Below are 23,458 nucleotides of genomic sequence, written 5' to 3' on the forward strand. Positions count from 1 at the left end.
GGGAATATTAATAAACTCACTAAACAACAGTTAGGTTTGTCTGTGAGTGAATGGGGCAGCACACATTTGGGTTTTCTGATCAATAGGCCTGTATTCAAAAATCATAACACATTAGTGGTATGTAGCACCACTGCATAGCTTATTTGTTGCTTGGACATCATGAAAGGTGATTATAGCTTGCTTATTTATTTATAAAATTGATTGGTCGTACATCTTACCTCAGATAAGTCTGTTATGTCCCATAGACCCATCTATACTCACCCAAGTACACCACAACAATGACTTCTGCCTGCTTACACCTTAAATACCTATGCCATAAAAGCCCAGATTTTGGTGCTGAAAAGTATTTATTCTTTAAAAGTTTTGTTTTTACTTGGATGACCTTTAGATCTTTCTATTCATTTCTGAGCTAGTTCATTCAGTATAGAATAGCTGCTTTGGGATGCCTCACTAACAAGCTACAGTATTTTGAACCTTTATCAGTTGCTATATGGAACTTAACATTTCTCTAAAATATTCCAGTTCTGAGGAAACTTGATTATATGAAAAAGCAGAAAAAGGAAATGAAAAGGAGAAGTATAATTCTACTGTTACAAAGCATTCATCTTACAGCAGTATAACTGTAAGAGTGACCAATACTAAGGCATACATATTTGAGAACAGGTCTGACAGATGCTAATTCAGGAGTGCAAAACTCACCTCTGAATGTTGCTGAGCTACAACTCCCATTATACCCGGCTATTGTACAACCACTGGAGGACCTTAGGTTCTACAGCACTGTTCTAGCTGCTCACCTATGTTAATACAGGCCTATGTATTCAGAAAAAAACCCTACTTTATTCAAATTGGGTTATTCATAAGCATCTACCTACCTACCTACCTACCTACCTGTACCTATGTGATTGTAGCAATCCTATTTTTTCCTTTTTTGAATCTTGTCATTCCAAAACTGTTTCTTTTCCAGGAAATCTTTACACAATTATCTTATCGCAACTGAGTTGTGCATGCAAATGAAGTTCATACAAGTTCTTCCTATTTATGCTTTACTTCATTTCTATCTTGCCCTATTGGTCTCTCAGTCACATACTAGATGTTATCTCTATAAGAGAGGCTCTGTCATCTTGCTATACCTTCAGTCCTTTTCTTGGCAATATTTCATTTAATAATATTAATACTAGCTTATCTTTATTCTACTGTAAATTCTTTGTTGTGAGCGACCCATTCATCTAGAGTCAGGTATACAAGTTTAATCCTCATCATAATCCTCCTTAATCAGAACATTCTTTCCAAAATGAAAGGAAACATGGTATGTAATACATGTAAAACACCTACTGTGTTAATTTACCAGAAACAGTAACTCTCTTTTCCAAACCTGGTCACTGGACGAATTGCTGTATTTTGCTATATACTTGTGTACGTGCAGCTATTCTTGTTCGGTTATCCTCAGCTTTTCCAAGTAGCAACAAGGGTGATATAAAGGTCATCATATCATCAAAACATGCAGATCTTTATGAAGGACAGGAAAAGGAATATGCCCAAGGTCACTCGGGGATTTAAACGAATAACAACGATCAGTAGAACAAGCCCTGGCTATCTACTCAGAAGTAAATCCTATTGATTTGTCTGAGATTTACTTGTTGATAAACGGCGATATGGTTGCAATTTAAATAATTAAAGTTTCTAAGTTTATGCACTAATTACTTCGCTCTAACCTTCTCCACGACGGGGAGGTAAGACAGGGAAGCACAAAAGAGAGGTACTACCAACGAAATACAAACCGGAAGCGGGTCGGGCTCTTTTAAACAAGGGGGCCAGCACCATGGAAGGTTTCCCTGACGGAGGCGCCAGCGAGTCCTTCGCCTGAACCGCAGTAATTTCAGCGGGCAGGTCGGCGTCGTCCTGGCGCTCCTCTTAATTCTGCTCGACTTTCCCCTGCGACGCCGGCAGCGTCGTTCCGGGTTTGTTTCTAGGTCGCGCGACAGCCTGGTTGGTGGAGCCGAGCGAAGCGGAATCTGAGCAAGCCGGCCGCTGAGATTCCGCCCCATCCCTAGCCCCGCCCTCGGAGGCGCCGCGCGGCGCTGCTGTTGGGATGCGGGTGGAGGGGTGAGGGACAAGGAGCCGTTCGCCGCTGCCGCCGTCGCCTCAACGAAGGGGGTTGAGGCGCCGCTGCGGACCCGGAGCGGTGGTCTGAGCGCACGAGCGGCCCCGCCGGCGACTCGAGCAGCCCTTTCCTCGTCCCCCTCCCTCCCTTCCTTCCTCTCCTGTCGCCTCGCTGCCGCCGTTGCCCTGGGGCCGGGCGGGCGACCGGGAGACCGCGGCGCTTGGATGCCTGGAGCTCGCGACAGAGACCTAGCCCCGAGCCCGCCATGGGCTGCTGCGGGAGCGCCGCCTCTCAGGTAAGCGCGGGAGAGTGGGGTCTCCTGGCTCTCTTGATAGATTCCTCCCCCCTCCCCAAAGCCCGGTTACTTCCCTGGCATCCTTTTTCAGTCTCCCCCTGCGCTTCTGTCTTCTCGGGGCAAAAGGCACATCGTTTACGTACCCGGCCGAGTCTGCCCCTTGGCTGGTTTTGTTTATCCAGATTTCTCTCTTTATTCCCGCCTCCTTCCTGCGGGCTGCAGTAACTTACGCGACCTAAACTAAATTGTTTTGGAAAAAGTGCCCCGGACTTTCCGAATCGCCATCGCCTTCCTTATCCGCTCTCCTTCCGCGTTTGGTTCTCTGCTCTTAGCCGCTTCCCTGGTTGCAATCCGGAATCGAACACAGGATGCGGGGTCGGATTGCTACCACGGCGGATACCTTGGTTTTATTTGATAAAGGTTAGGCAGTGCTTGAGATAGAAAACGGTGTGACAAAAAAAAAAAAAAGCAGAAAAAAAACACGACACAGTTAAAGAACACGCTAGGAAAGCATTTGTCCTGCAGAGCCTTTGGTTTTGTTTTTTTTAAATCTAATAATTAATAAGAGAAAGATGACAGCTGTCTGCTTTCTTCAGCATCCTCCCCATCTTCGGTGTTGGCTTTTGGTATCCTTGTCTCTGCTCAGTTCTTTGTCCTTCATTGAACCAGAATCTGAACTTTTATTGGCCTGTTGCTTGCTTGTTCTACATTTGTTTTCCTCTGGGTGTGGAATTTTAGAACATCTTTTGCTCCATGGAAAGCCTCTTGTTTGAAATGCCTTATTTTGAATATGCTTCAGGATAACGAGAGTATCTTTTGTTTTTCTCCTTCCCAATCTTCTGCTCCTAGTTTGTTTTTTACATGGTTGTCTAATAATGACTTAATACTTGATTTGATATCATTTCTGCAAGTCTAAAAATGATGATGATGATGAAACAGTAATTCATAACTCTCTTTTCTTCAGTTGGGCGAATCTACTTCCAAATCTGTCTCTCATCAATATCCTACAGTTCTTTTAAGTTCAATATGTCTGGTGTGATATGACCATTTTATCTTTGCAAAAGTGTCTAATTAGTAGGTTACAGCTGTATCCCAGTGAGGATAACCTAGATCCAGGTAAAATATTTCAGTTCCTGTATCATATTGCTTTCTTCCAATGTCCAGTTGTTTATCTTTTATGTGCACTTAAGAACTCAGGAATCCTAATAACAATCTCTGTGTGCATAATTTTTGTAATAGTTATTCCACACAGAATAAAGATAGAAGTCATAACATTGATTTGATTCATTTATGTGCATTCATGGCTTTATTTTGATTCATTATGAGGATGGAATTTGTTGAAATTGAACATTTGAATCCCCCAATCATAAACATTTTCTTGCTGGAAGTAGAGTTGTTCCAATTTTAAAATACTGAAAACTGTCCATTTTGTGTTCAAAACATTTCTTACTCATCAGTATGATTATGAAATGTAACATTTGAAAAAGTTCAGAACAAATATTTTGCACACACTTATTTTTAATTTGGATTAGTATTTATGGGCACAAATTTTTAGAAAGACACTAAAAACCTTTCCAGGAGGAGTAATCTCGGGTGAAACAATTTCCTCTGTAGGTATGTTCTCTGAGTCTTCCAGGTATTTTTGTGGTGTTACACAATGTTTTACTGAGCTATGGGAAATTTTCTTTCTCCAATGATAGGCATAGTTAATTAGTTTCAGGCTACTTTCTCTGTTTTTCAGTACCTGTCTAAATAAAAAGCAGTTTGTCAGTGTTCTATCTCCCATCTCTCTCATTTTTCATTTATTCTTTCTTCAGAGGTTGTAGAGAGAAACTTCAATCCAAACATGGGACTGGTAGTTTATTACATAAGAACACTTTACATATTTGTCTGTGGTTGGAAACCACATATAATATATATTCCACATGCCAAATTTTGGAGTTTTAGACATATAATGAGCCACCATTATGATTATTACCTTGTCTTCTGATCTATTTATTGATTCTTATTTGAATGGAGGTATGTGAGGAGTGAGAAATCAAATCATCTCTGAAAATGAAGTCAAGCCATTGTGATAGATCATACTCTATTCCTTCTTTCTAATTTAAGCCCCTTATTTTAATACACAAACAAATGAGAACTAGTCAGTAGTTTTTGAGTTTGGTGCCAAATGTACTTGTCTTTTATTTCTTCTTTGTCAAAATGCCTGTTGAAGTATTTTGGCCTTTGTTTTGTTATCATTTGTTTGATTTTTCTGAAACAAACTGTTTGCATTAATGTCCATGATATAGTGTTCATGTTCTTCTATAATGAGATGGTGCATTCTGTGGTTTTGGATTTTGTAGTTCTATAAATAGTCATGCCATGTGGCAGCAGTAGATAACGAGCCATTAGATGGGATTTTGGTTTTGTTCACCTCCATAACTCTGAGATTACTGAAAAATAGCAATGGCCTAGTTAGTTATCTTTAACAAATTCTTGATGAGTGCTGACTTAAAACATAGCATCAATTGTTCAGACTGTGTGTTATCTCCCCCCCCCATTCTTTATGGCCTTACCAACTTATCAACACATTGGATTTTCTTTTCTTGTGGAGCTTTCACTTCAGGTTGAATTGATTCTCTGTCTTTTGACCTATTTGCCAGTGTCACTTCTGTCAAATTGCTAGATTTTTCTTACTTAGACCATCACCGTTGTAAAGAAAAACAGTGATCTATTCTGTGCATTCACTAATAATAACTGCATCCAGTTCAATCTTTGTGCTTATTACAAAGCTTTTTGCACATTGTATATACTACATCAATTCTTCTTTAACCTTTTGTTCATATTTTCTGTCTCCAAAGGATTTTTTTCTTTTTCTTTATGCTTCATTCCTTCAGTGTTATATATATATATATATATATATATATTAATCTTGAATACAAAGAGCATAAAGGACTTTTAAAATATCATCCTGATTTATATTTAAATACTTAAATTATTATCTATATCTGAATCTGACTGCTGGGAAATAGTTGGAAAAATTGCCATTGCATTTAGAACAGTATTCATATAGATTCCTAATCTGTATGTGTTCATGTAAAGCAGCGGTTCTCAACCTGTGGGTCGCGACCCTTTTGGGGGTCGCACAAGCCTTTCACAAGGGTCGCCTAAGACCATCGGAAAACACATATTTCCGATGGTCTTAGGAAGGCTTGTCAACTGCCTTCTCTCTCTCCCCCCTCCGCTCCACCTCACTTGTTTGTGGAAAATATGCTGCTTGGCGGCAGTCTGCACAAACACTACCAAATGTGCCTTGCAGGGGGCGCATGAAGAGCGCAGGCGCAGAGCAAGACCCCGCCCTCCCCAGAGACTCATTGTGCAGCAACCGGATTGACTTCTTCTCGTGCACGCAGGTCAGCGAAGGGGAGTCCACGCAGCACCCAACTTCGGCGACCCCCAAACTTGCGCTTGTCAGCCAGGAGGTCTGGCGACAGCCACCGGTCTCCTTTGCCACCCCACCTGTCCTCGACTCCTCCGCCCGTTCATGTCGAGCCCACCAGGGCTTGACAGGGAGAGAGGGAGGGAAGGAGGAAGGGACTACTCCTCTCCTAAGCTTCAAAGCACGATCGGCTTCCCAAGGGCACCACAATCTTCACAAAAGCGGGGGAGGGGGAGAAGCAAAGGGGGCGAGAAAGCTTGCAGCGGGCTCGAAGCAGCACCTGCCAGCGTTGGTGACGAGAAATTCCCCACAAGCCCAGGGAAGGGGTGGAGAAAAAGAGCCCCCTTTGGGAAGAAACCTCCACCTTCATCTCCTTGGCTTTGCACTCTTCTGTTTCTCGGCAGCCGGCCTGGCAAGCCTTTCCTGGCTGGAACTTCCTTTCCTTCTCTCCCTCTTGGTCTCTTCCTCCTTCCCTCCCTCTCTCCCCTTGTCCCTTCCTTCCTTCCTTCCTTCCTTCCTTCCTTCCTTCCTTCCTTCCTTCCTTCCTTCCTTCCTTTCCTTCACCTCCCTCTTTGTCCCTCCTTCCCTCCCTCTTTCCCCTTCCGCCCTTCCTTCCTTCCCTCTTGTCCAGGATCAGGGCGAACCTCTACAGTTGATCCGCGCTTTTGCAGAGCAGCCAAGAAGCAGGTCAGCTGTAGCAGCTCTCCTTGGCTGGCTCAGGAATTCTGGGAGTTGAAGTCCACGAGTCATAAAAGAGCCAAGGTTGTCTACCCTTGGTCTAGACAATATCTACAAAGAATATTGAATATTATAGAAATTTAATCTATTTATACTGAAAGTGTTGTACTGTTCCAAAAGCTAATAGGATTTAATATAATTTTCTCACACTATTTTCTTGAGAGACCTAGATTTACATTATGTATATTTATATTTATAATGACTGTTTTTTCAGATAAACAGTTTGCCAACTTGTTTTTCTCCTACACTATGGTTATCATAGAATTATAGGATTAGAAGAGACCTTGGAGACCTTCTAAGCCAACTCTTTGGAACACCAATGACTAGGCTATTTCATTGATTAGTAAGTCTCATAGTTAGGAAATTCTTCCTTGTTTCAACTTTAGATCTCTTACTGTAAAACTTTCACCCATTGATTTTTGTCTTATCTTCCAGTGTTCTGGAAAAATAAATCCACTGCTGAGCTGTCCTGTGTTCATGTATTAGAAGATTGCTATTATGTCTCCCTTAAGTCTTAACTTCTTTAGGCTAAATATACCTAAATCCTATATTGAGACAAGAACTGGATACAGTATTCTGGTGTGGTCTGAACCAGTATAGCCACAGAATGATTTTATCATTTTCCAAGATCTTGACATTGTAAGTCACTAGGACAGTGGTGGCGAACCTATGGCACGGGTGCCAGAGGCGGCACTCAGAGCCCTCTCTGTGGGCACGTGTGCCATCGCCCCAGTCCTAGGCCTGCAGGTGGGTTTTATAAAACCTTTTCGCTTTAGGCCTCCGCTGCCGTGTACAAAAAAAGAGGTTCAATCAATCAGTCAATTTCAACTACTCGCAGGAAAAAAAAGATCTTGCAAAGTTGGAATTTGTCAATTGAACTTTTTAGTCCTACCCAGTCTGCTGTTACCATCGCAGCCACGCCCAGCCAATGGGCCACACTCACCCGGCACCCGACGATGCATAAGTGGGTTTTGGGTTGCAGTTTGGGCACTCGGTCTCTAAAAGGTTCGCTATCGCTGCACTAGGAATTGCTTGGCTCTTACTTGATTCATTTATTTTTAATTTTTTAGTTATTTATGTCCTGCCTTTATTACTATTATTTTTTTTTACAAATAACTCAAGGATGTGAATTTATCCAACATAACTTCCTCCTCATATTTTCCCACAGCAATAACCCTATGATGTGGGTTGTGGTGAGAAATAGTGACTGGCCCAAGACTGGCTTTCACAGTGAAGGCAGGACTTCTTGCTTTGTAGCCCACAGCCTTAACCACTAGACCAAACACAGTTGGGGCATTCGCAGATATGAAGATGGTCAAAATCTAAAATTTGTTTTTAAGAAGAGGTGTCTAAAATTGCTGCAACTATAAATGGAACTGGAAAATATTTCTTGAGCATAAGAAAATAAAATTCTATACTGTGTTAAAGTATCTTACAACATTCACAGCAGGAATATAATAAATTAAGAATGTGTGTTGCAAATTCAAGTATAAATTTTCATATTAATATGTAGTTGTTAAATATATGATTTTTTTTTGCTTTAGATGTATATAAGTAAGATTTAAAGCCACATAAAACAGGGGAGCCATCAGAGCCAATAAGGTTTCCTTTCTGAATCCTTGTTATCAAAATACAAGGATGAATCTAATTCTAATAACTTTGAGACTGGATTTTAGCACACTGCAATAGAGCAAAATACAGGGGTTTGCTTTATTCTCCATTTCTTTGAAGTGCCCCTTCTGCTTATGTGGAAGGAGAGACTTGAATGGCTTTGGTTTTAACTTCTAATAGCCATGTCATAAAAATAAGAGAGGATAATAATAGAAATCATAGTCCACTGGAGTGGACAGCTATCTTAAAGCTAAATACTGTAATAATAATAACTGTAAAATATGAAAAATACTTAACCCAGTTTGAGCACTTTTCCTAAAACAGTATGTACCAGGGGTTCTCAACCTTGGCAACTTTAAGACTTTGCTGGCTGAGGAATTCTGGGAGTTGAAGTCCACAAGTCTTAAAGTTGCCAAGGTTGAGAACCCCTGGTATATACCAAGCCAGTCATTATAGCAGGGGTGTCAAACTGCCTGCCCGCGGGCCAGATGCGTCACGCAGAAGCCGCACCCACCCCATTGCCGGCAATGGCAAAACAATCCCAATACGTGATGTCATGAGTTTGATATGTCTGCATTATAGGTTCAGATTTTTGTCTTTTTCGTAATACTATTTACAACCTCCAAGCCTTAAGTAGTTGTTCCTATCCATTATTAAACATTTTGAGGGACAGTGTAGTTTCTCCATATGAAATCTACCCTAGATTTATATTTACTTTACTTATAAGCTACTTAATCCATTTTTTTAAAAATTAAAAAGATGGGTTTCTTTTGTAAATTAATCCAGTAAGTCTGTGGGCCTACTTAGGATGGTAGAGATTTAACCCTTAGTTTTTAGAGAAAATTATTTGTGTTGCAGATACAGAACATGTAGAAAACCACATTGTTTTATAAATTTTAGCTATCTGCTAAAATTGTTCTTGATATAATCCAGAAACATTAAAATGCTGTATAAGTAAAGCACATAAACTGATATGCTTTAATTGTATATAAACTTATGTCTCCCTCCTCATTACTGCATTCATAAACTGTCCTCATAATTCTCTTTGAACTCAGTGAGACTGATTTCTGAACAATCAGTTGAAGGTTTTAAGAGAGATGTTACATCCCGTGAAACACATATACACAGACATTCATTATCTCTTCCATCCACTCACTTGAAAACAAACAACCCAAAAATAATAATAAGTGCTAAATAATAAATAAGCATGAATGGGTTTGTGAGTTGTAGAAACTGACTTTATGTGTGCTGATCTAGAACTTTTTAAATGTTGAAGATACATTTTCACGAATTACAAATTTTAGCATATATTCCTAATAAAGAGATAATAAAAGGAGAGACAGTTTGGTCTAATGGTTAAGGCATCAGGTCAGAAAGCAGGAGACTGTGTGTTCAAGTCCTTAGTCATGAAAGCCAGCTGGGTGACTTTAGGCCAGTCATTCTTGCTCAGCCCAACCCATCTCACAGGATTGTTGTGTGGAAGATAGGAGGAAGAAGATACGTGGGCTGCCTTGAAACAAATAAAATAAAGATTTTTCACATATTGATATAACCAAATGGTAGACAAATACTGACTTCTGGAGTTCACAGAGCTCTTTCTAGTGTAATAAGGAAAAGATTGTTGTTGCCATTTCTTGCAGTAACAATAGAAAATTAGACATAGGAAGCAAACTTTTCTTCCTTTTTGTGACCTGAGTTGGTCACATAGAGCTGTCCGTGCAGGGATAGTTGTTGATTGCCCCTCCTTCAACTGCTTTGGTATTATTTCTGCTATGTCTGTTTGTATTGTAGACATGATACTCAGCTTGTACTGCCAAACCTGTTGTTTAAGTAAAACTTCTTGTTACCAGTGACGACCAGATAACTATTAAAATAAAGGATTGAATTAATCTGATTTTGTTACCAAAATTAACAAAGTATTTGACATACTGGAAATATTCCAGTGACGAAGTAACAGTGACAAACAGAAAGAAGACATTTGAGATCTGAAAAAACTAGACATGTTGGACTCTAGAAGGGATAATGGGGTTGGCGCTTTTCAAAAAGTGGGGAAAAAAATTAGGAGAGAAAGAAAAATGTTCACCTTAACCAATGATGACAACAACAATAGTTCTTTGAAGCAGCTGTGTTCTGTCTGCCTTAAATTAAAAACCTTCCTGTCAGGAACAAGACTACTTAGTTGTTTTGTAAAGAACATGCTTAGCGTTAAATATTAATATTCTGCAGTACATTTCATCTCAACCTCTACTTCAACCATATACTGTACATTATCCTCCAAATATTCCAAAGTGAGCATAAAATTCCTTGGGTTTATTAACAGCACTGAGTTATAATGAGCTCTTTATTTTTTTATTTAGGATATTGTATTACTCTAACCAATTTGATTGAGTAGTTGCACAGAGATGTGCAAAATGGAGCAGTTTGTTTCTAAAACATTTTGGTTTTATTCTTGGAATGTTGTCTCTCCCCCCCCCCCATCTGACCATTACTGGATGGTTCATTCATTTACATGTGTAAATTTTTCGGGAGAGGAAATGTTTCATAATGTTTCAGCAACCAGGTCCAATGGTTGCTCTGTTTTGCATATTTTTTTATTCACGAAGTGCTCTACAGGTTTTTTTTTCTTTTAATGACCCTGCAATCATTTACTTTGGGGTAGGGTGGGTGACTGATTGGAGCTGAGCATTTACTGGCCAGATGCCCTTCCTGACACCTATGCGGAATTTGCAGCAGACAGTTACAAATAATAAATGCTGTATGGTGTAATGCTGAAGACATCAGCTAGAAACTGGGAGACCATGAATTCTAGTTCCGCACAAAGCCTTCTAGGTAACCTTGAGCCAGCTAATCATTTTTAACCCTGGGAAGGAGGCAAGGGCTCTTCTGAAGAATCTTGCTAAGAAAGAATGGCCAGCTAGTCACGAGAATCAGACACAATTGAACTTAAGTATAAAAATAACTTTTTGGGGAATTGAATTTTAACTAGTTGAAATGTTCCATGGACACTTTATAGGGATAGGCATGAACCGGGGGGGGGAGTATTTTGTTTAAAACCCAAATAAATACATTTGAGAGTTTTGGCAAATCATTCTGAGTTGTCTATTGTTTGGTAGAACTGATACAGGAACATGTTGGTTGTTCTTGGGGCAAATCAAGATTCAGAGGGATCTTGTGGGCCAAGTAGAGTCTCACCCCTTCTTTCCTCCTCTTCTTCCTCTGCATGGCCTGACTGCTGACCTTTGGAGCACCTTAATTTCCCTTTCTCCCTGAGCTACTATCCATCTCCTTGGCTTCAAGTAAGCTTAACCAGCCAGCTTGCCTTCCCCACATCATCCCACCACCAGTCTTTGCTTATCCCAAGGATACCAGAGGCAGCAGCTAATAGAGGTAGGGAAAAGAAAACACTGGGAAGATTACGGATGGCTAGGCTGATTGGATATGCTGCACTTGAAGCCAAAGACAGTGTCATTATCATCAACAGCAACAGTAATTAATTTGGCTTCAAGTGCAGCATATCCAATTTGTCCTTTCCTGTCCCCCCCCCCCATGCTTTCCTTTTCCTGCCTCTTTGCTGCTGCCTTCAATGTCCATAGTTCAGGCATGGCATATCCAGGTACCCTTCCATCCCTCTCCCAATCTTCCCAGCACCTTTCTTTACTTTAGCCCCCCCCCCCCTCTCTCTCTCTCTCTTTCTTTCTTTCTTTCTTTCTTTCTTTCTTTCTTTCTTTCTTTCTTTCTTTCTTTCTTTCTTTCTGACTAAAATCTTCTGCTTGAGATGAATAACCCATGTTATGTGCATGGAAAATTTTGCATATCCCTTGCTTCTATTAATAGGTAACCAAATAGATGGGGAAACTTCAGATTAGCTATTAAGGTGATATGGTGTTACCTTATCAATCTCTGTTACTATAATTTCAAATTTCTAAATTAGAAATGAACTTCACGGTTATGAAAGTACTTTGCTTAGCCACATACTTTTTGCATAAAGAGGGCAAAATGCTAACAGATTAATAAAGAAAAAGCAGAACTACTCAGTTCAAATTTTGATTCAGTCTTCTCCAATCAAAAATCATATATTTCACTAGAAAAATTGGAGGCCAGAATAAGCAGGACTGAGATTGATAAAGATCTGGTAAGAGAAGAACAGTGATGATGATCAAGAGACTTGAAACTAGATCCTCTAAAACAGCGGTTCTCAACCTGTGGGTCACGACCCCATTTGGGGTCGAATGACCATTTCATGGGGGTCGCCAAATAACACAGTCCGCCATTTTCCCCCCTTTTCCTTAGCTGTGCTACTCCCTTTTATTCTATTGGCTTTTGAAAGCCAATAGAATAGACTCTCTTGAATAGAGTCTAATTCTATGGGCTTTCAAAAGCCAATAGGAATTGTCCAGGCTGTCTCTGCCCTGCTGAGCCCGCCAAAAGTCCCATTCTGCAAACGGTGCTGCAAGTGTCTGCAGCGAAAGCGAGCTGTCTGAAAGTTTCCACCCCTCCCGCTGAGCAGCTACTAAAAATGTAAGCAAAAGAGGGCCAGGGGTGGGAGGTGGGAGGCCGGCAGGCGCAGGGAGGGTTGCTGGCGCGCGTGGGGCCCGGCGGGTGCCTTACCTCCCTTGGGCTGGGCCAGCTGGTGGCCCAGCCGGTGGTCGGCCTGCTCTGTCTCTGCCACTTGCCAGCTATGCCTCAGCCGGCGCAGGGGGCAGCACCACGCATGCGCGGCGCTCCCAGGCAGGGAAAGTCCTCGACTTATGACCGGTTGGGTAGTCCTCGACTTACGACCAGTTGGGGTCGCGGCATTAAAAAGGTTGAGAACCACTGCTCTAAAAAGAGATTGAAGGGACTAAAAATGTTCAATATGAAAAAAAAAAAAGATGTTTCCAGTACTGCCAGAACGTCTCCTATTTATATGATACTACCAGAATATTTCCTATATGATAGGACTTTTCAAATACCTGGAAGCTTATTATAAAGAAAAATAGGCATAACAATAAATTGAAATTACAAGAAAGCAGATTGATTCAAAATTAGAAAAAACTGTCTGGAACCAATTACCCAGTGGTGGGCAGTAGTTGATATCGACATAGACATTCCTCTTTTTTAGGTGCTTTAGTTTGGATGCCTCCACTAAGTAGGAGTGGAGACTAAGTGAACTAAATAGCTTTTTGGCTATTTAATCTATGTGATTCTAAATATAAGTGTTTCCCTGTCCAGTCATGTCCGAGTCTAGGGCGTGGTGCTCATCTCTGTTTCTTGGCTGATGGAGATAGCATTGTCCAAAGACATTTTCTGTGGTAATGTGGCCAGCATGCCTATCTGCCATAGATGCACAGAATCCTGTTACATTTCCACCGAAGTGGTATCTATTAATCTACTCGCATTTGGATTCTGTAATTCTGTGCAGTTTATATAGCATTCTTAGAGGATGGATTGAATAGTTATTTGGAGTATAGCCTTTTGCACTGGTAGAACTATATCCTTCCATCTCAATCCAGTCTCCAGTTCTTCAAAGTCACAGGACAGAAAGATAAGTTTATTGTTGTATCAAATTAAAATGATCTGATTTTGCTTTTTAATACTTTGAAGGCTTATACGTGCTACTTCCTTCCATACTGATATAGTCTTACTTTGTCAAGCCTTCAGCTTGATGCTCTTAATGTAGTGAGAACAAAATAATGTGATTGACTCAACTGAGAAGTTGAAAGACGGGTGGTATATGTGAGCACATATTTATCATGATATGTCAGAGTATAAAAGAAATCAAGATAGTATCAATACTTCCTCAGTCTTATTTCAGTAACTAGTGATATATTCTTAAGTGCAAGGTCATACCCTCAAATTCTATTTATTTTCTGGCCAGCATTTTCAAATTAATATAGAAAAGTGAGAATTTCTTTAAATAATAAGAATACTGGAAATATTGTCTTATTTAATGCTTTTCTGATGCAAGTAATTCTTCTTTCTAAGACAAGTGATCATAGTAAAGAATAAGGCAAGGCAGGGATGCAACCTCTCTGTGCAGAGTTATACAAGGTTTAATACTGCATACATCTGATTTGATACAGCAGAATAATTTTGGATATAATTGGATATACGTAACAGTCCCTTATGCGTCAGTGAAGACAACTAGGGAGTGGATTCTATGATATAATGGTGGCAGTACTACAAAGACAATGTTTACTGAGAGAACAAAGACAACATTCTATGAACATAGTTACTTTCTAAATTCTAGAGAGTCACTTTAAGAGGTTTATCTTAAACTTTCCTTGGCTCCCAGAGCATATGCCTGCTCCTAATACCTTCTACGTTTATCATCATTCCTTGGCTTTCTGTCTTTTATGGCTGATTTGACACTTTTATTGTTTTTAACTCCCTGAGAAAGTAATTAGGGAAGAGGGATGTTTTCCTTTGTTTTACTTCTTCAAACGGAAGCCATGTTTTCTCCTACATAGCACTACAGACTGCCCATTTACACTGTATGGTATGTCCCAGGGATAACAAATATATGGACTGGTTACACTTAGATTTTCTACAACTTTTCATTAAGAATGAAATTTGATTTCGTTCAGACTGAAATAAGTCTCCATTTAATCTCTCCAATCTTGGGTGCCACACATTTGTGTGGAATATTTAAATGGAAAAAAACTATAGCATAGTGCAGACATGTCAAACACAAGGCCCACAGGCCAGATGCGGCCTGGGCAGGGCCCAGATTTGCCCCCCTCTGGGGCTGTCCCAGAAATGGCAAGGGACCAGCCCACCCCCCCCCCGTGCCCCAGCCCTGGCCCACCGCAACCCAGTTGGGCGCCGCACAGGAAACAGCAATGCTTGGGCTGGTGGTGTGCAGCAGCAGCTCATTTGCATATTTGCATTAGCTTGCCCCCCTCCCCTCCCAGCTTAACCCCATCACGCCCAGCCATGCCCCACTTTGCTGGGCTTCTCTTGTGGCTCTGCTTTGCCAGGCCAGAAAGGGTGAGAAGGAAAAGAAAGCAGGAAGGGTTACACTCCCCCCCCCTCTCTCTCTGTGTGTGTGTGTGTGTGTGAGAGAGAGAGAGAGAGAGAGAGAGAGTGAGCCAGGAGTGGAAGAGGAGGAGGAAGCTGAGGTGTTACAAAAAAGAGAGCTTCCCCCATTCTTCCACCCTTCTCTTTTTTTTAACTTCCTCCCACTCCATTTGTGTGGTTTGTATGTGTGTGTGTGTGTGTGTGTGTATGAGAGAAACAGACAAAGAGAGAGAGAGAGAGCCAGGTGGGGAAGAGGAGGAGGAAGCTGAGGTTTTACAAAAAAGGAGAGCTTCCACCTTTCTCCCCCCTCCTTCTCTTTTTTATTAACCTGTGTGTGTGTGTGTGTGTGTGTGTGTGTGTGTGTGTGTGTGTGAGAGAGAGAGAGAGAGAGAGAGAGAGAGAGAGAGAGAGAGAGAGAGAGAGAGAGCGCCAGCAGGGAGTTTCAGAGTAAGCAAAGGGGATCTCTCTCTCTGTCTCTCATACACATACACATGGGAAGGTGGTGTGCAGGCAGGCGAGAGAGCAAATTTGCAGATTAAGTTTGTGGTCTATTCTTGCCTCCTCCCCTCCCTAAAATCCAGGCAATAATAAAACTCTTTGGATTGAATGGGAAGTTAGGAATTGGTGTGGTCTCTTCCAACTCTTATTCTTTGAGAGAAGTGTTGCCAACCTCTCCCCCTCACCTCGTCCCTTCCTGGGTACAGAGAGAAGGAGGGGAGGGAATCAGGAAGAAAGTAAGGGAAGGAAGGAAGGAGATGGGAATGAAAAGGAGGGAGGCAGGGAAGAAGGGGAGGGAGGAAGGAAGGAAGAGAAGAAAGGAAGGAAAGGAAGAAAGAGAAAGAAAGGAGAGAAGGAAGGAAGGAAGGAAGGAAGGAAGGAAGGAAGGAGTTTGGAATAAGAGGGAGGGAGGGAGGGTCTGAGGGAAGTCCTGCTTTAGCACTTGGCCACCAGCAGCCCTGTTGCCCTTTTGCCTTCCCCTGGTGGTCTCCCATCCTATGAGCAACCTGGCCAAGGAGAGTGAGCACAGCAGTAGCAGCATTGAGGAGAAGGTAAATGCAGCTGGGCGCTCCCTCGGGGAAGTGCAGCTAGGCTAGGCAGGGCTGGGGCGTCCTGATGCCATGGGAGCTCAAGGGCCGGGCTGGGCGCTTGACATCCGGGCAGTCCATGCCACTATCCAGAGGCCTCATGCACAGCTTGAGGCTCAATGAGGCTCCTCCAGTGGACCATGCCCTGGCGCTTGCCCCCTGTCCCACCCACCCTTCCCCACCCTTAGATGCGCCCCATTCCTGCCCAGGCCAGCATAGGTGCCCCTAACATGAGTGACATGGAGCTGGCCACGCCTACCCAGTAGGCCACGCCCATGCCAGCCCACCCACCCGGCCCCCCAATGGTAACCACGATGCTGATGCAGCCCTCAGTGAAATTGAGTTTGACACCCCTGGCATAGTCTTCTTTTTGTATTTCTGTTCTAGCCATGTGCTTGCATTCTAGCTACTTTGCTTTTATTTCCTGAATATAAAGCAATCTCTTATTTTAAGTATAATTATTGGGTAAAAAGCTCAACTTCCTTTTGGATAAATATGATACTAATTCTTTGATGGGATCATGTTTTGCTTGGGCAGTGTAATAAAATGTTATATGAATTTGTTTTGCCAATAATATTTCCCATAGAATAGCATGGCATGGTTTTTAATCAAAGGAAAATAATTAAAAATAAAAGGGAAAGTATGGTGTCAATCTTTGTACTATGTACTGCAATATGCAGAGCTGTCATAACAGTAGGCTTTGAGTTGAAAAGAGAAATAAAACTTTTTATTTTGTACATAGGAATTCATCCTAATTTATTGAAAATTACTAAAAAGTAAAGTTGTAAATCCAGTGGTAGAAATTGCAACAATTCATATTGAACTTTTATAACTGGGGAAAAGAGAAGTAAAAATGTGTATGGAATAAAGAAAGCTTTTAGACATTTAAGAACTGTCAGGTTTAAAAATCCTTGCAAATAACAAGTTTTGGACAGAAATAAATGGGCGAGTACAAAGAAAATTCTAAAAAAAACCTACGAAGACAGACGTGGTTTTTGTCACATCTGTAATTTTGTCACATGTGATCTGAGTCAGCAGGATTTCCAGCGAAGTCAAAAAATTCAAGACAGAGATTGTGGTAGAATGATCAAAGCCTCACTGCTTTTGTACATTCATCAACACTGCTTGCATATACAAAAGGGCAGAGCTTTGGTCCTGCTGTTGTGGCCACCATCTTGATTTTTATCACCAATACCCTGTGGATACTGCTAATATGAGCATTCTTGTAGCAATGAAAAGTGAACTGTGTAGTAGATACATCATTCAATTGTCATACATTTAAGGTGGATAAAAGGAAAATCTAATGGCTCACAGCAAGGGTGTCTGGCTTTCTTTTAACTTGCTTTCTCTCAACTATTTGACAAAATTAGGATTGCAATTCTAAACTGCATTTCTAAAGTTATGGATTTGGGCAAAACAGCAGATGCTTATGTAAAAAAACCTCCTGAACTCCATTTATTTCTGGCTCAAAAGATATCCTCAGGTTCTGAAATTTTTAATACTTTTCATGTCAGGTGCCAATTGGTAGATACTAGTGTTCTAAATAAATAAATAAAATAAATAGTAATAAAATAAAATAAGTTGGCTTAAGAATTTGCCTGGTCTTGCTATTTGGCCTTTGTATTTCATTTTATGTGAATATACTGTTGTGCTAAACAGGTTTTTGTCACTATTTATATTATTAACTTGATTAGATTCTCTTACATGTTTTGGAAATAAAGGCTAAGCTAATCTATTTCTGTATCCCGAAATTCACTCTGCTTCTTCCATAGAAGTAGGGAGTGGGAGACAGGAGGGAGCGTGAAGAAGAAAAAAAAAGGAGATAATAACGAGGGAGCATGAGTGTGAGAAAGAATGATTGTCCTGGCTACAACTGACACTTTATCCCCACAAATTTATGTACAGATGAATGTGATCCTTGGGATGAAAGATTAATCAAACATAAAACATTGAAGAAGCTGCCAGTATAAACATGTGCATTAGTTACTGAGTATATTCTTATCAAATTTAATAAGAAATGTTTTTTGTATCTGACATTTTTAGTGGATGGGACTACATCAGTTTGCATATTTTAGCCATAGTGCTTGTAACAGGAAATACCAGTTGTTACGCTATGGCAACTAGTTGGGGAAACTATCATGCTTATTCATGTTTTTATGCAGAGAGAGTAGGAAGGCGGAAATCCATTTGGGCTGCTGGCCAGGGTTGTCAGCTGCCGTTTTTATGGTGCTTCAGTAGTAATGGGGCAAAATGAGCTACTGCCAGACTGCAGAACAAGTAATAATAACATTTGGATTAAAACGATGTGATGCTCATAAATGAAATATGAAAGGTACTTTGGTTTGCATAATTGTAAGAATAAAAGTATTTTACATGCTTATCACATACATGATTTCATTTCAGCTCTTTAGTGTCCTAAAGAAAAAAGGTGATTAAATAGATTGGAAGAACAATATTATCTATAGGTTTAATTATTAATAAAGATGGCTATGAATATGACACAATGTGATACAACATTGAAATTCTAGGTGAAGATAGTATGGATTATTTTCATCTCACTTTTTCTTTTTTTTTTTGAACATGTCATTGTTGACTACTCATAATAAAGCTGCTACAGTGACTGGACTTATCCTTAGCCTCTTAGATTCTTATCCATCTTTTCAACTTTTTAAAAAAAAATCCCTATCATGATAGCATTTGTAATGGAATTCAGTGCAGAAAAGAAAAGCCTAATATTTATATCAAGAGAGCCAGCTTGGTGCAGTATTTAAGGTACCAGGCTAAAACCTGGGTGACTTTTGAGTTCTAGTGCCTTCTTAGACACAAAGTCAATTGGATGACCTCGGGCCCATGTCACACACATTCATTCTAGGAAGAAGGCAAGGGCAAATCACTTCTGGGGGGGGGGGGAAACCTTGCCAAGGAAATTGCAGGGACTTGTTCAGGCAGTAGCTAGGTGTTGAAAATATCCAAACTCTGTTTTTTTTGTCTGCCTTGTTTGCCTTAACAATATCAAGGTTTTGGTACTGAGCAGAAAAATAGAGTCTACAATGACCGAGAAGTAATAAAAGACAAGTAATGCTAACATGTTACAGTCTTAGAGGATCTGCTTCTACAACAGGAATTTTAATGGGAACTATTTCTTTTCCTAATTCTTCCCATGCCCAGTATTCAGCCTCATATTGTGAGTTAGTTTGTAGCTCATTCTTGTTCTACAACTTTTGGTTCTTTTGAACTTGCTAATAACTGTCCTCATGCATGAATAGGGTTTTGCCTAAATAAACAGAACATTGGAAATGGTGAGAACAGTTGGAATTGGAACCATTTCCCTTTGTTAGATTCCCATAATGCTCAGATCAAGAGATTCTGTGACAAAGTAGATGTTCCTTATTGTCCATACATGGATCATGACGGATATGAAATTTAAGCTAATAATATACATTGGTAGCTAGAATCTTTGATTTACATCATACAGGTAGTGCTCAACTTATGACCATAACTGAGCCCAACATTTCTATTACTAAGCAAGACGGTTGTTAAGTGAGTTGTGCCCCATTTTAATAATTTCCCCCCCAAATTATTAAGCAAATCACTGCAGATGTTATGTGAGCCATGCAGTTGTTAAGTGAATCCGGCTTCCCCCATTGATCTTCTTGTCAAAAGCCAGCTGGGAAGTTTACAGCCAATGTTCACATGATTCCCGGACAATGCAACTCTTATAAATACATGCCAGTTGACAGGTGCCCAAATTTTGATCACATGACCATGGGGATGCTGCAACGTTTATAAGTGTGAAAAAATGGTCATGTCACTTTTTTCAGTGCTGTTGTAACTTTAGACCAGTGTTTCTCAACCTTGACAATTTTAAGGCATGTGGACTTCAACTCCCAGAATTCCACAGCCAGCAATGCTGGCTGTGGAATTCTGGGAGTTGAAGTCCACATACCTTAAAATTGTCAAGGTTGAGAAACACTGCTTTAGACAATCACTAAATGAATGGTTGTAAGTTGAGGGCTTATACTCTTCAAAACATCATAACTGCCTGTTTGCTCCTCTTGATTGTATGTCATGATTTCAGCACATACTACTGTCTGTAACATATGTAAGACAATAGCTGACATAAAAATCTAATTTATTTATAAATAAGCCCATCTATTTCCAAATGAATAAAAGCTATGCCCCCTCCTCAATACACTTAGTTTACAAACCAAAATAGCTATATTCATACAATATAGTAAGTTAAAATTCTTATTAGGATTGATCATAATGAATGTCCCCTTGTACTCCAATGCAGATTTTGTTAATTGGTTGTTACTGGATTTCACCAATTTTAATAGATGAATCACATGATTTGTATATCATTACATGATTTGCAAATGATTCACTTGATTCAGGTTAGAATAGATTTTAAATAATGATCATCCAATTTCCACTTTGAAAACAGTAATAAAAAAAAACCCTGTGGCATAAATAGACATTGATGATCTCTGTGATTAAAGAAGAAACTTTTTCTTTCTTTCCTTTGATTTTTATACAAAACTCGGAAAGGTTAAATAAGTAAATTTTGTTTATTGTAGAAAAGTCTTGAAAATATATTCAATACTTTTATGACATTTGATGATTAGGAAGCTGTGTTCAGTTTATGTGGTTCTTTAATATCTTAAATATAGGCATAATATCTTTATGTATATGTATATACATGATTAATGGAACACAAATGATCATGTAAATGAAAGTCTCTTAAAAGTACTTGAGACTTCATCTTCTACATGATTATAACTTCAGTCAGAAAGATAAAGAAGTCTGTAGTAATTGAAATGAATATTCATTCTAATTCAACTATTAATTGGTTGACAGATTTTAATGAATTTTCGGGGATTCACCTAGGGCAGTGGTTCTTAACCTGTGGGTCGGGACCCCATTTGGGGTCGAACGACCATTTCACGGGGGTCGCCAAACAACGCAGTCTGCCATTTTTCCCCCCTTTTCCTTAGCTGTGCTACTCCCTTTTATTCTATTGGCTTTTGAAAGCCAATAGAATAGACTCTCTTGAATAGAGTCTAATTCTATTGGCTTTCAAAAGCCAATAGGAATTGTCCAGGCTGTCTCTGCCCTGCTGAGCCCGCCAAAAGTCCCATTCTGCAAACGGTGCTGCACCAGTTGAGTAATCCTCGACTTACAACCAGTTGAGTAGTCCTTGACTTACGCCTGGTTGGGGGTCGCGGCATTAAAAAGGTTGAGAACCACTGACCTAGGGTGGTGCAAATGGGATGGTTATCTTTTTGATACTTGAATCATTTGCATTCATTATTGTATTGTAGCTCTAAAAAAATAATATCTAAGTACTTTTAATTAATGAATCCTAACAAAGCTAGACCCAAGAGAGTGGGAAGTCTTCAGTAGTCTATAGTAATCACTTGTATTCCCAGTGGCCAAAGTATTTTATTCATGTTTTGTTCCAGATTTTCATAACCGTTGTATTTTCTTCCTATTTCTTTTTCTTTCCTTGTCTCACTTCCAAACTTACAGAGTTCCAAACGAGAGTGGAAGCCTCTGGAGGATCGCAGCTGCACAGATATCCCATGGCTTTTGCTGTTCATTCTCTTTTGCATTGGCATGGTATGTAACAAAAGACATTTCTAAAAAAGCATTCTTTTCTTCCCCCAGGAACTGGATGATGATTTTACAACTTGTCAGAAGATTCATTTATTTTTATATATGTGCTGTATTAAGCAGCCAAGTTAAAATACTAAATTGACACTTTTCAGCACATTGGAGAGATTAATGTATCATATCTGTATCTGAGTTAAGATTTATTTTCTGTAGACCTGGTGTCTTTAATTATTTCTGTCCATCCCACGAGGACTAGGGGAGGAGACAGCTTCAGATTGCTTCTGTGAAGTTTCATCTTATGCAGAGAATGGCATCCCTTTGTTACTATAACTACTTTGTGGAACAGCATATCCTCTGAGATCAGATAGGTGCCGGGCCACTTTTATGATATATACACCACATATTGAAAGAACAGCAAAATCACCAACAAAACACTGCTGTGTTTTAGTTTTTGTTGGTGATTTTGCGGTTGTTTCAGCGTAATATGTTCACCATCCAGAATCACATAGCTAGCAGGCAGTCTTGCAAAATGAATAACTAAATAAACTAGGAATAAATTGGCAACCCCAATCTAAGTTACTGTATGAGCTAGCAACCCTATTTCTTTCAGATGTATTCTGCTGTGGGTTTAAATTTGAAAATCTTGAATAAATTCTATTCCAGCATAGAATTTCTCAGAGTATAGATAATAATGGTCAGATCTTTATCAACAATAAAGGTTTTTCATCAGGCTTATAATTGTGATTAATCAAATGCACTTCTAGTCAATGTTGCCATCTGAGCTTACGTATAGTATCTTGATACAGAAAACATATTCAAATTTCAAAGCCATAAATAAAGAAGTGAAAACCTGGATTTTTAAACCAATGTATCTATGGTTCTAGTGGATGAATTTCTCTTGGATGCTAATTTTACAGTATGCATCTCATACGTATCATGATGTACAAACATGATTTTCCTATTTTCTCTTGGGCAAATTATGCTTTTACCTTTAAAAATATTACTGTATTTCAAAGAAAAGAGAATGAAACTGAAATAGAAAAGGGAATGGCGACCTAACAGGAAGACATCGTTTTAAAAAATGGCATTTCTCTTACCGTATGACACTGAAAGCTTTCTCAATTTATTTCCTCCAGGGTTTTATTTGTGGCTTTTCAATAGCCACTGGAGCAGCTGCAAGATTGGTTTCAGGATATGATAGTTACGGAAATATCTGTGGACAGAAGAATGTAAAAATAGAGGGAATAGACAACAGTGGCCTAGATCTTACAGAAAAAAAGTAAGTATATAAGGAATACTATTTCATTCTTTTTCTTATTTTTTTCTTGGAGACTGCCTAGATAAGTGCTACAGTTTTCTTGGCAAGATTTTTCAGAAGTGGTTTGCCATTACTTCCTTCCTTGAGCTGAGAGAAAGCGATTAGCTCAAGATCACCCAGCTGGCTTTGTGCCTGAGACAGGACTAGAAATTATGGTCTTCCAGTTTCTAGCCTGATGTTGTCATTTTGGTTCAGAAGATTAACTAAACAATAACATTTTATTATAAGTTTAGACCAGCGGTTCTCAACCTATGGGTCGCGACCCCATTTGGGGTCG

General features: G+C 39.9%; 1 protein-coding gene across 2 annotated transcripts in view; it reads left to right on the forward strand.

Moving 5' to 3' along the window:
* Positions 1 to 1,899: 1,899 nt before the first annotated feature.
* Positions 1,900 to 23,458, forward strand: part of SLC44A1 (solute carrier family 44 member 1) — a 79,029-nt gene continuing 57,470 nt past the window's right edge. The window contains exons 1-3 of one of the 2 annotated variants that reach the window (XM_039350433.1): positions 1,900 to 2,396; positions 21,780 to 21,869; positions 23,000 to 23,142. In XM_039350433.1, coding sequence (XP_039206367.1) covers positions 2,367 to 2,396; positions 21,780 to 21,869; positions 23,000 to 23,142 — 263 coding nt within the window. In that variant the 5' untranslated portion in view covers positions 1,900 to 2,366. The remainder of the gene's footprint in view (positions 2,397 to 21,779; positions 21,870 to 22,999; positions 23,143 to 23,458) is intronic. The other variant, XM_039350434.1, reaches the window with a different exon arrangement.

Source organism: Crotalus tigris, unplaced genomic scaffold, assembly GCF_016545835.1.
Source record: "Crotalus tigris isolate CLP2741 ecotype Arizona unplaced genomic scaffold, ASM1654583v1 scf7180000018334.392729, whole genome shotgun sequence".
Taxonomy (NCBI): domain Eukaryota; kingdom Metazoa; phylum Chordata; class Lepidosauria; order Squamata; family Viperidae; genus Crotalus; species Crotalus tigris.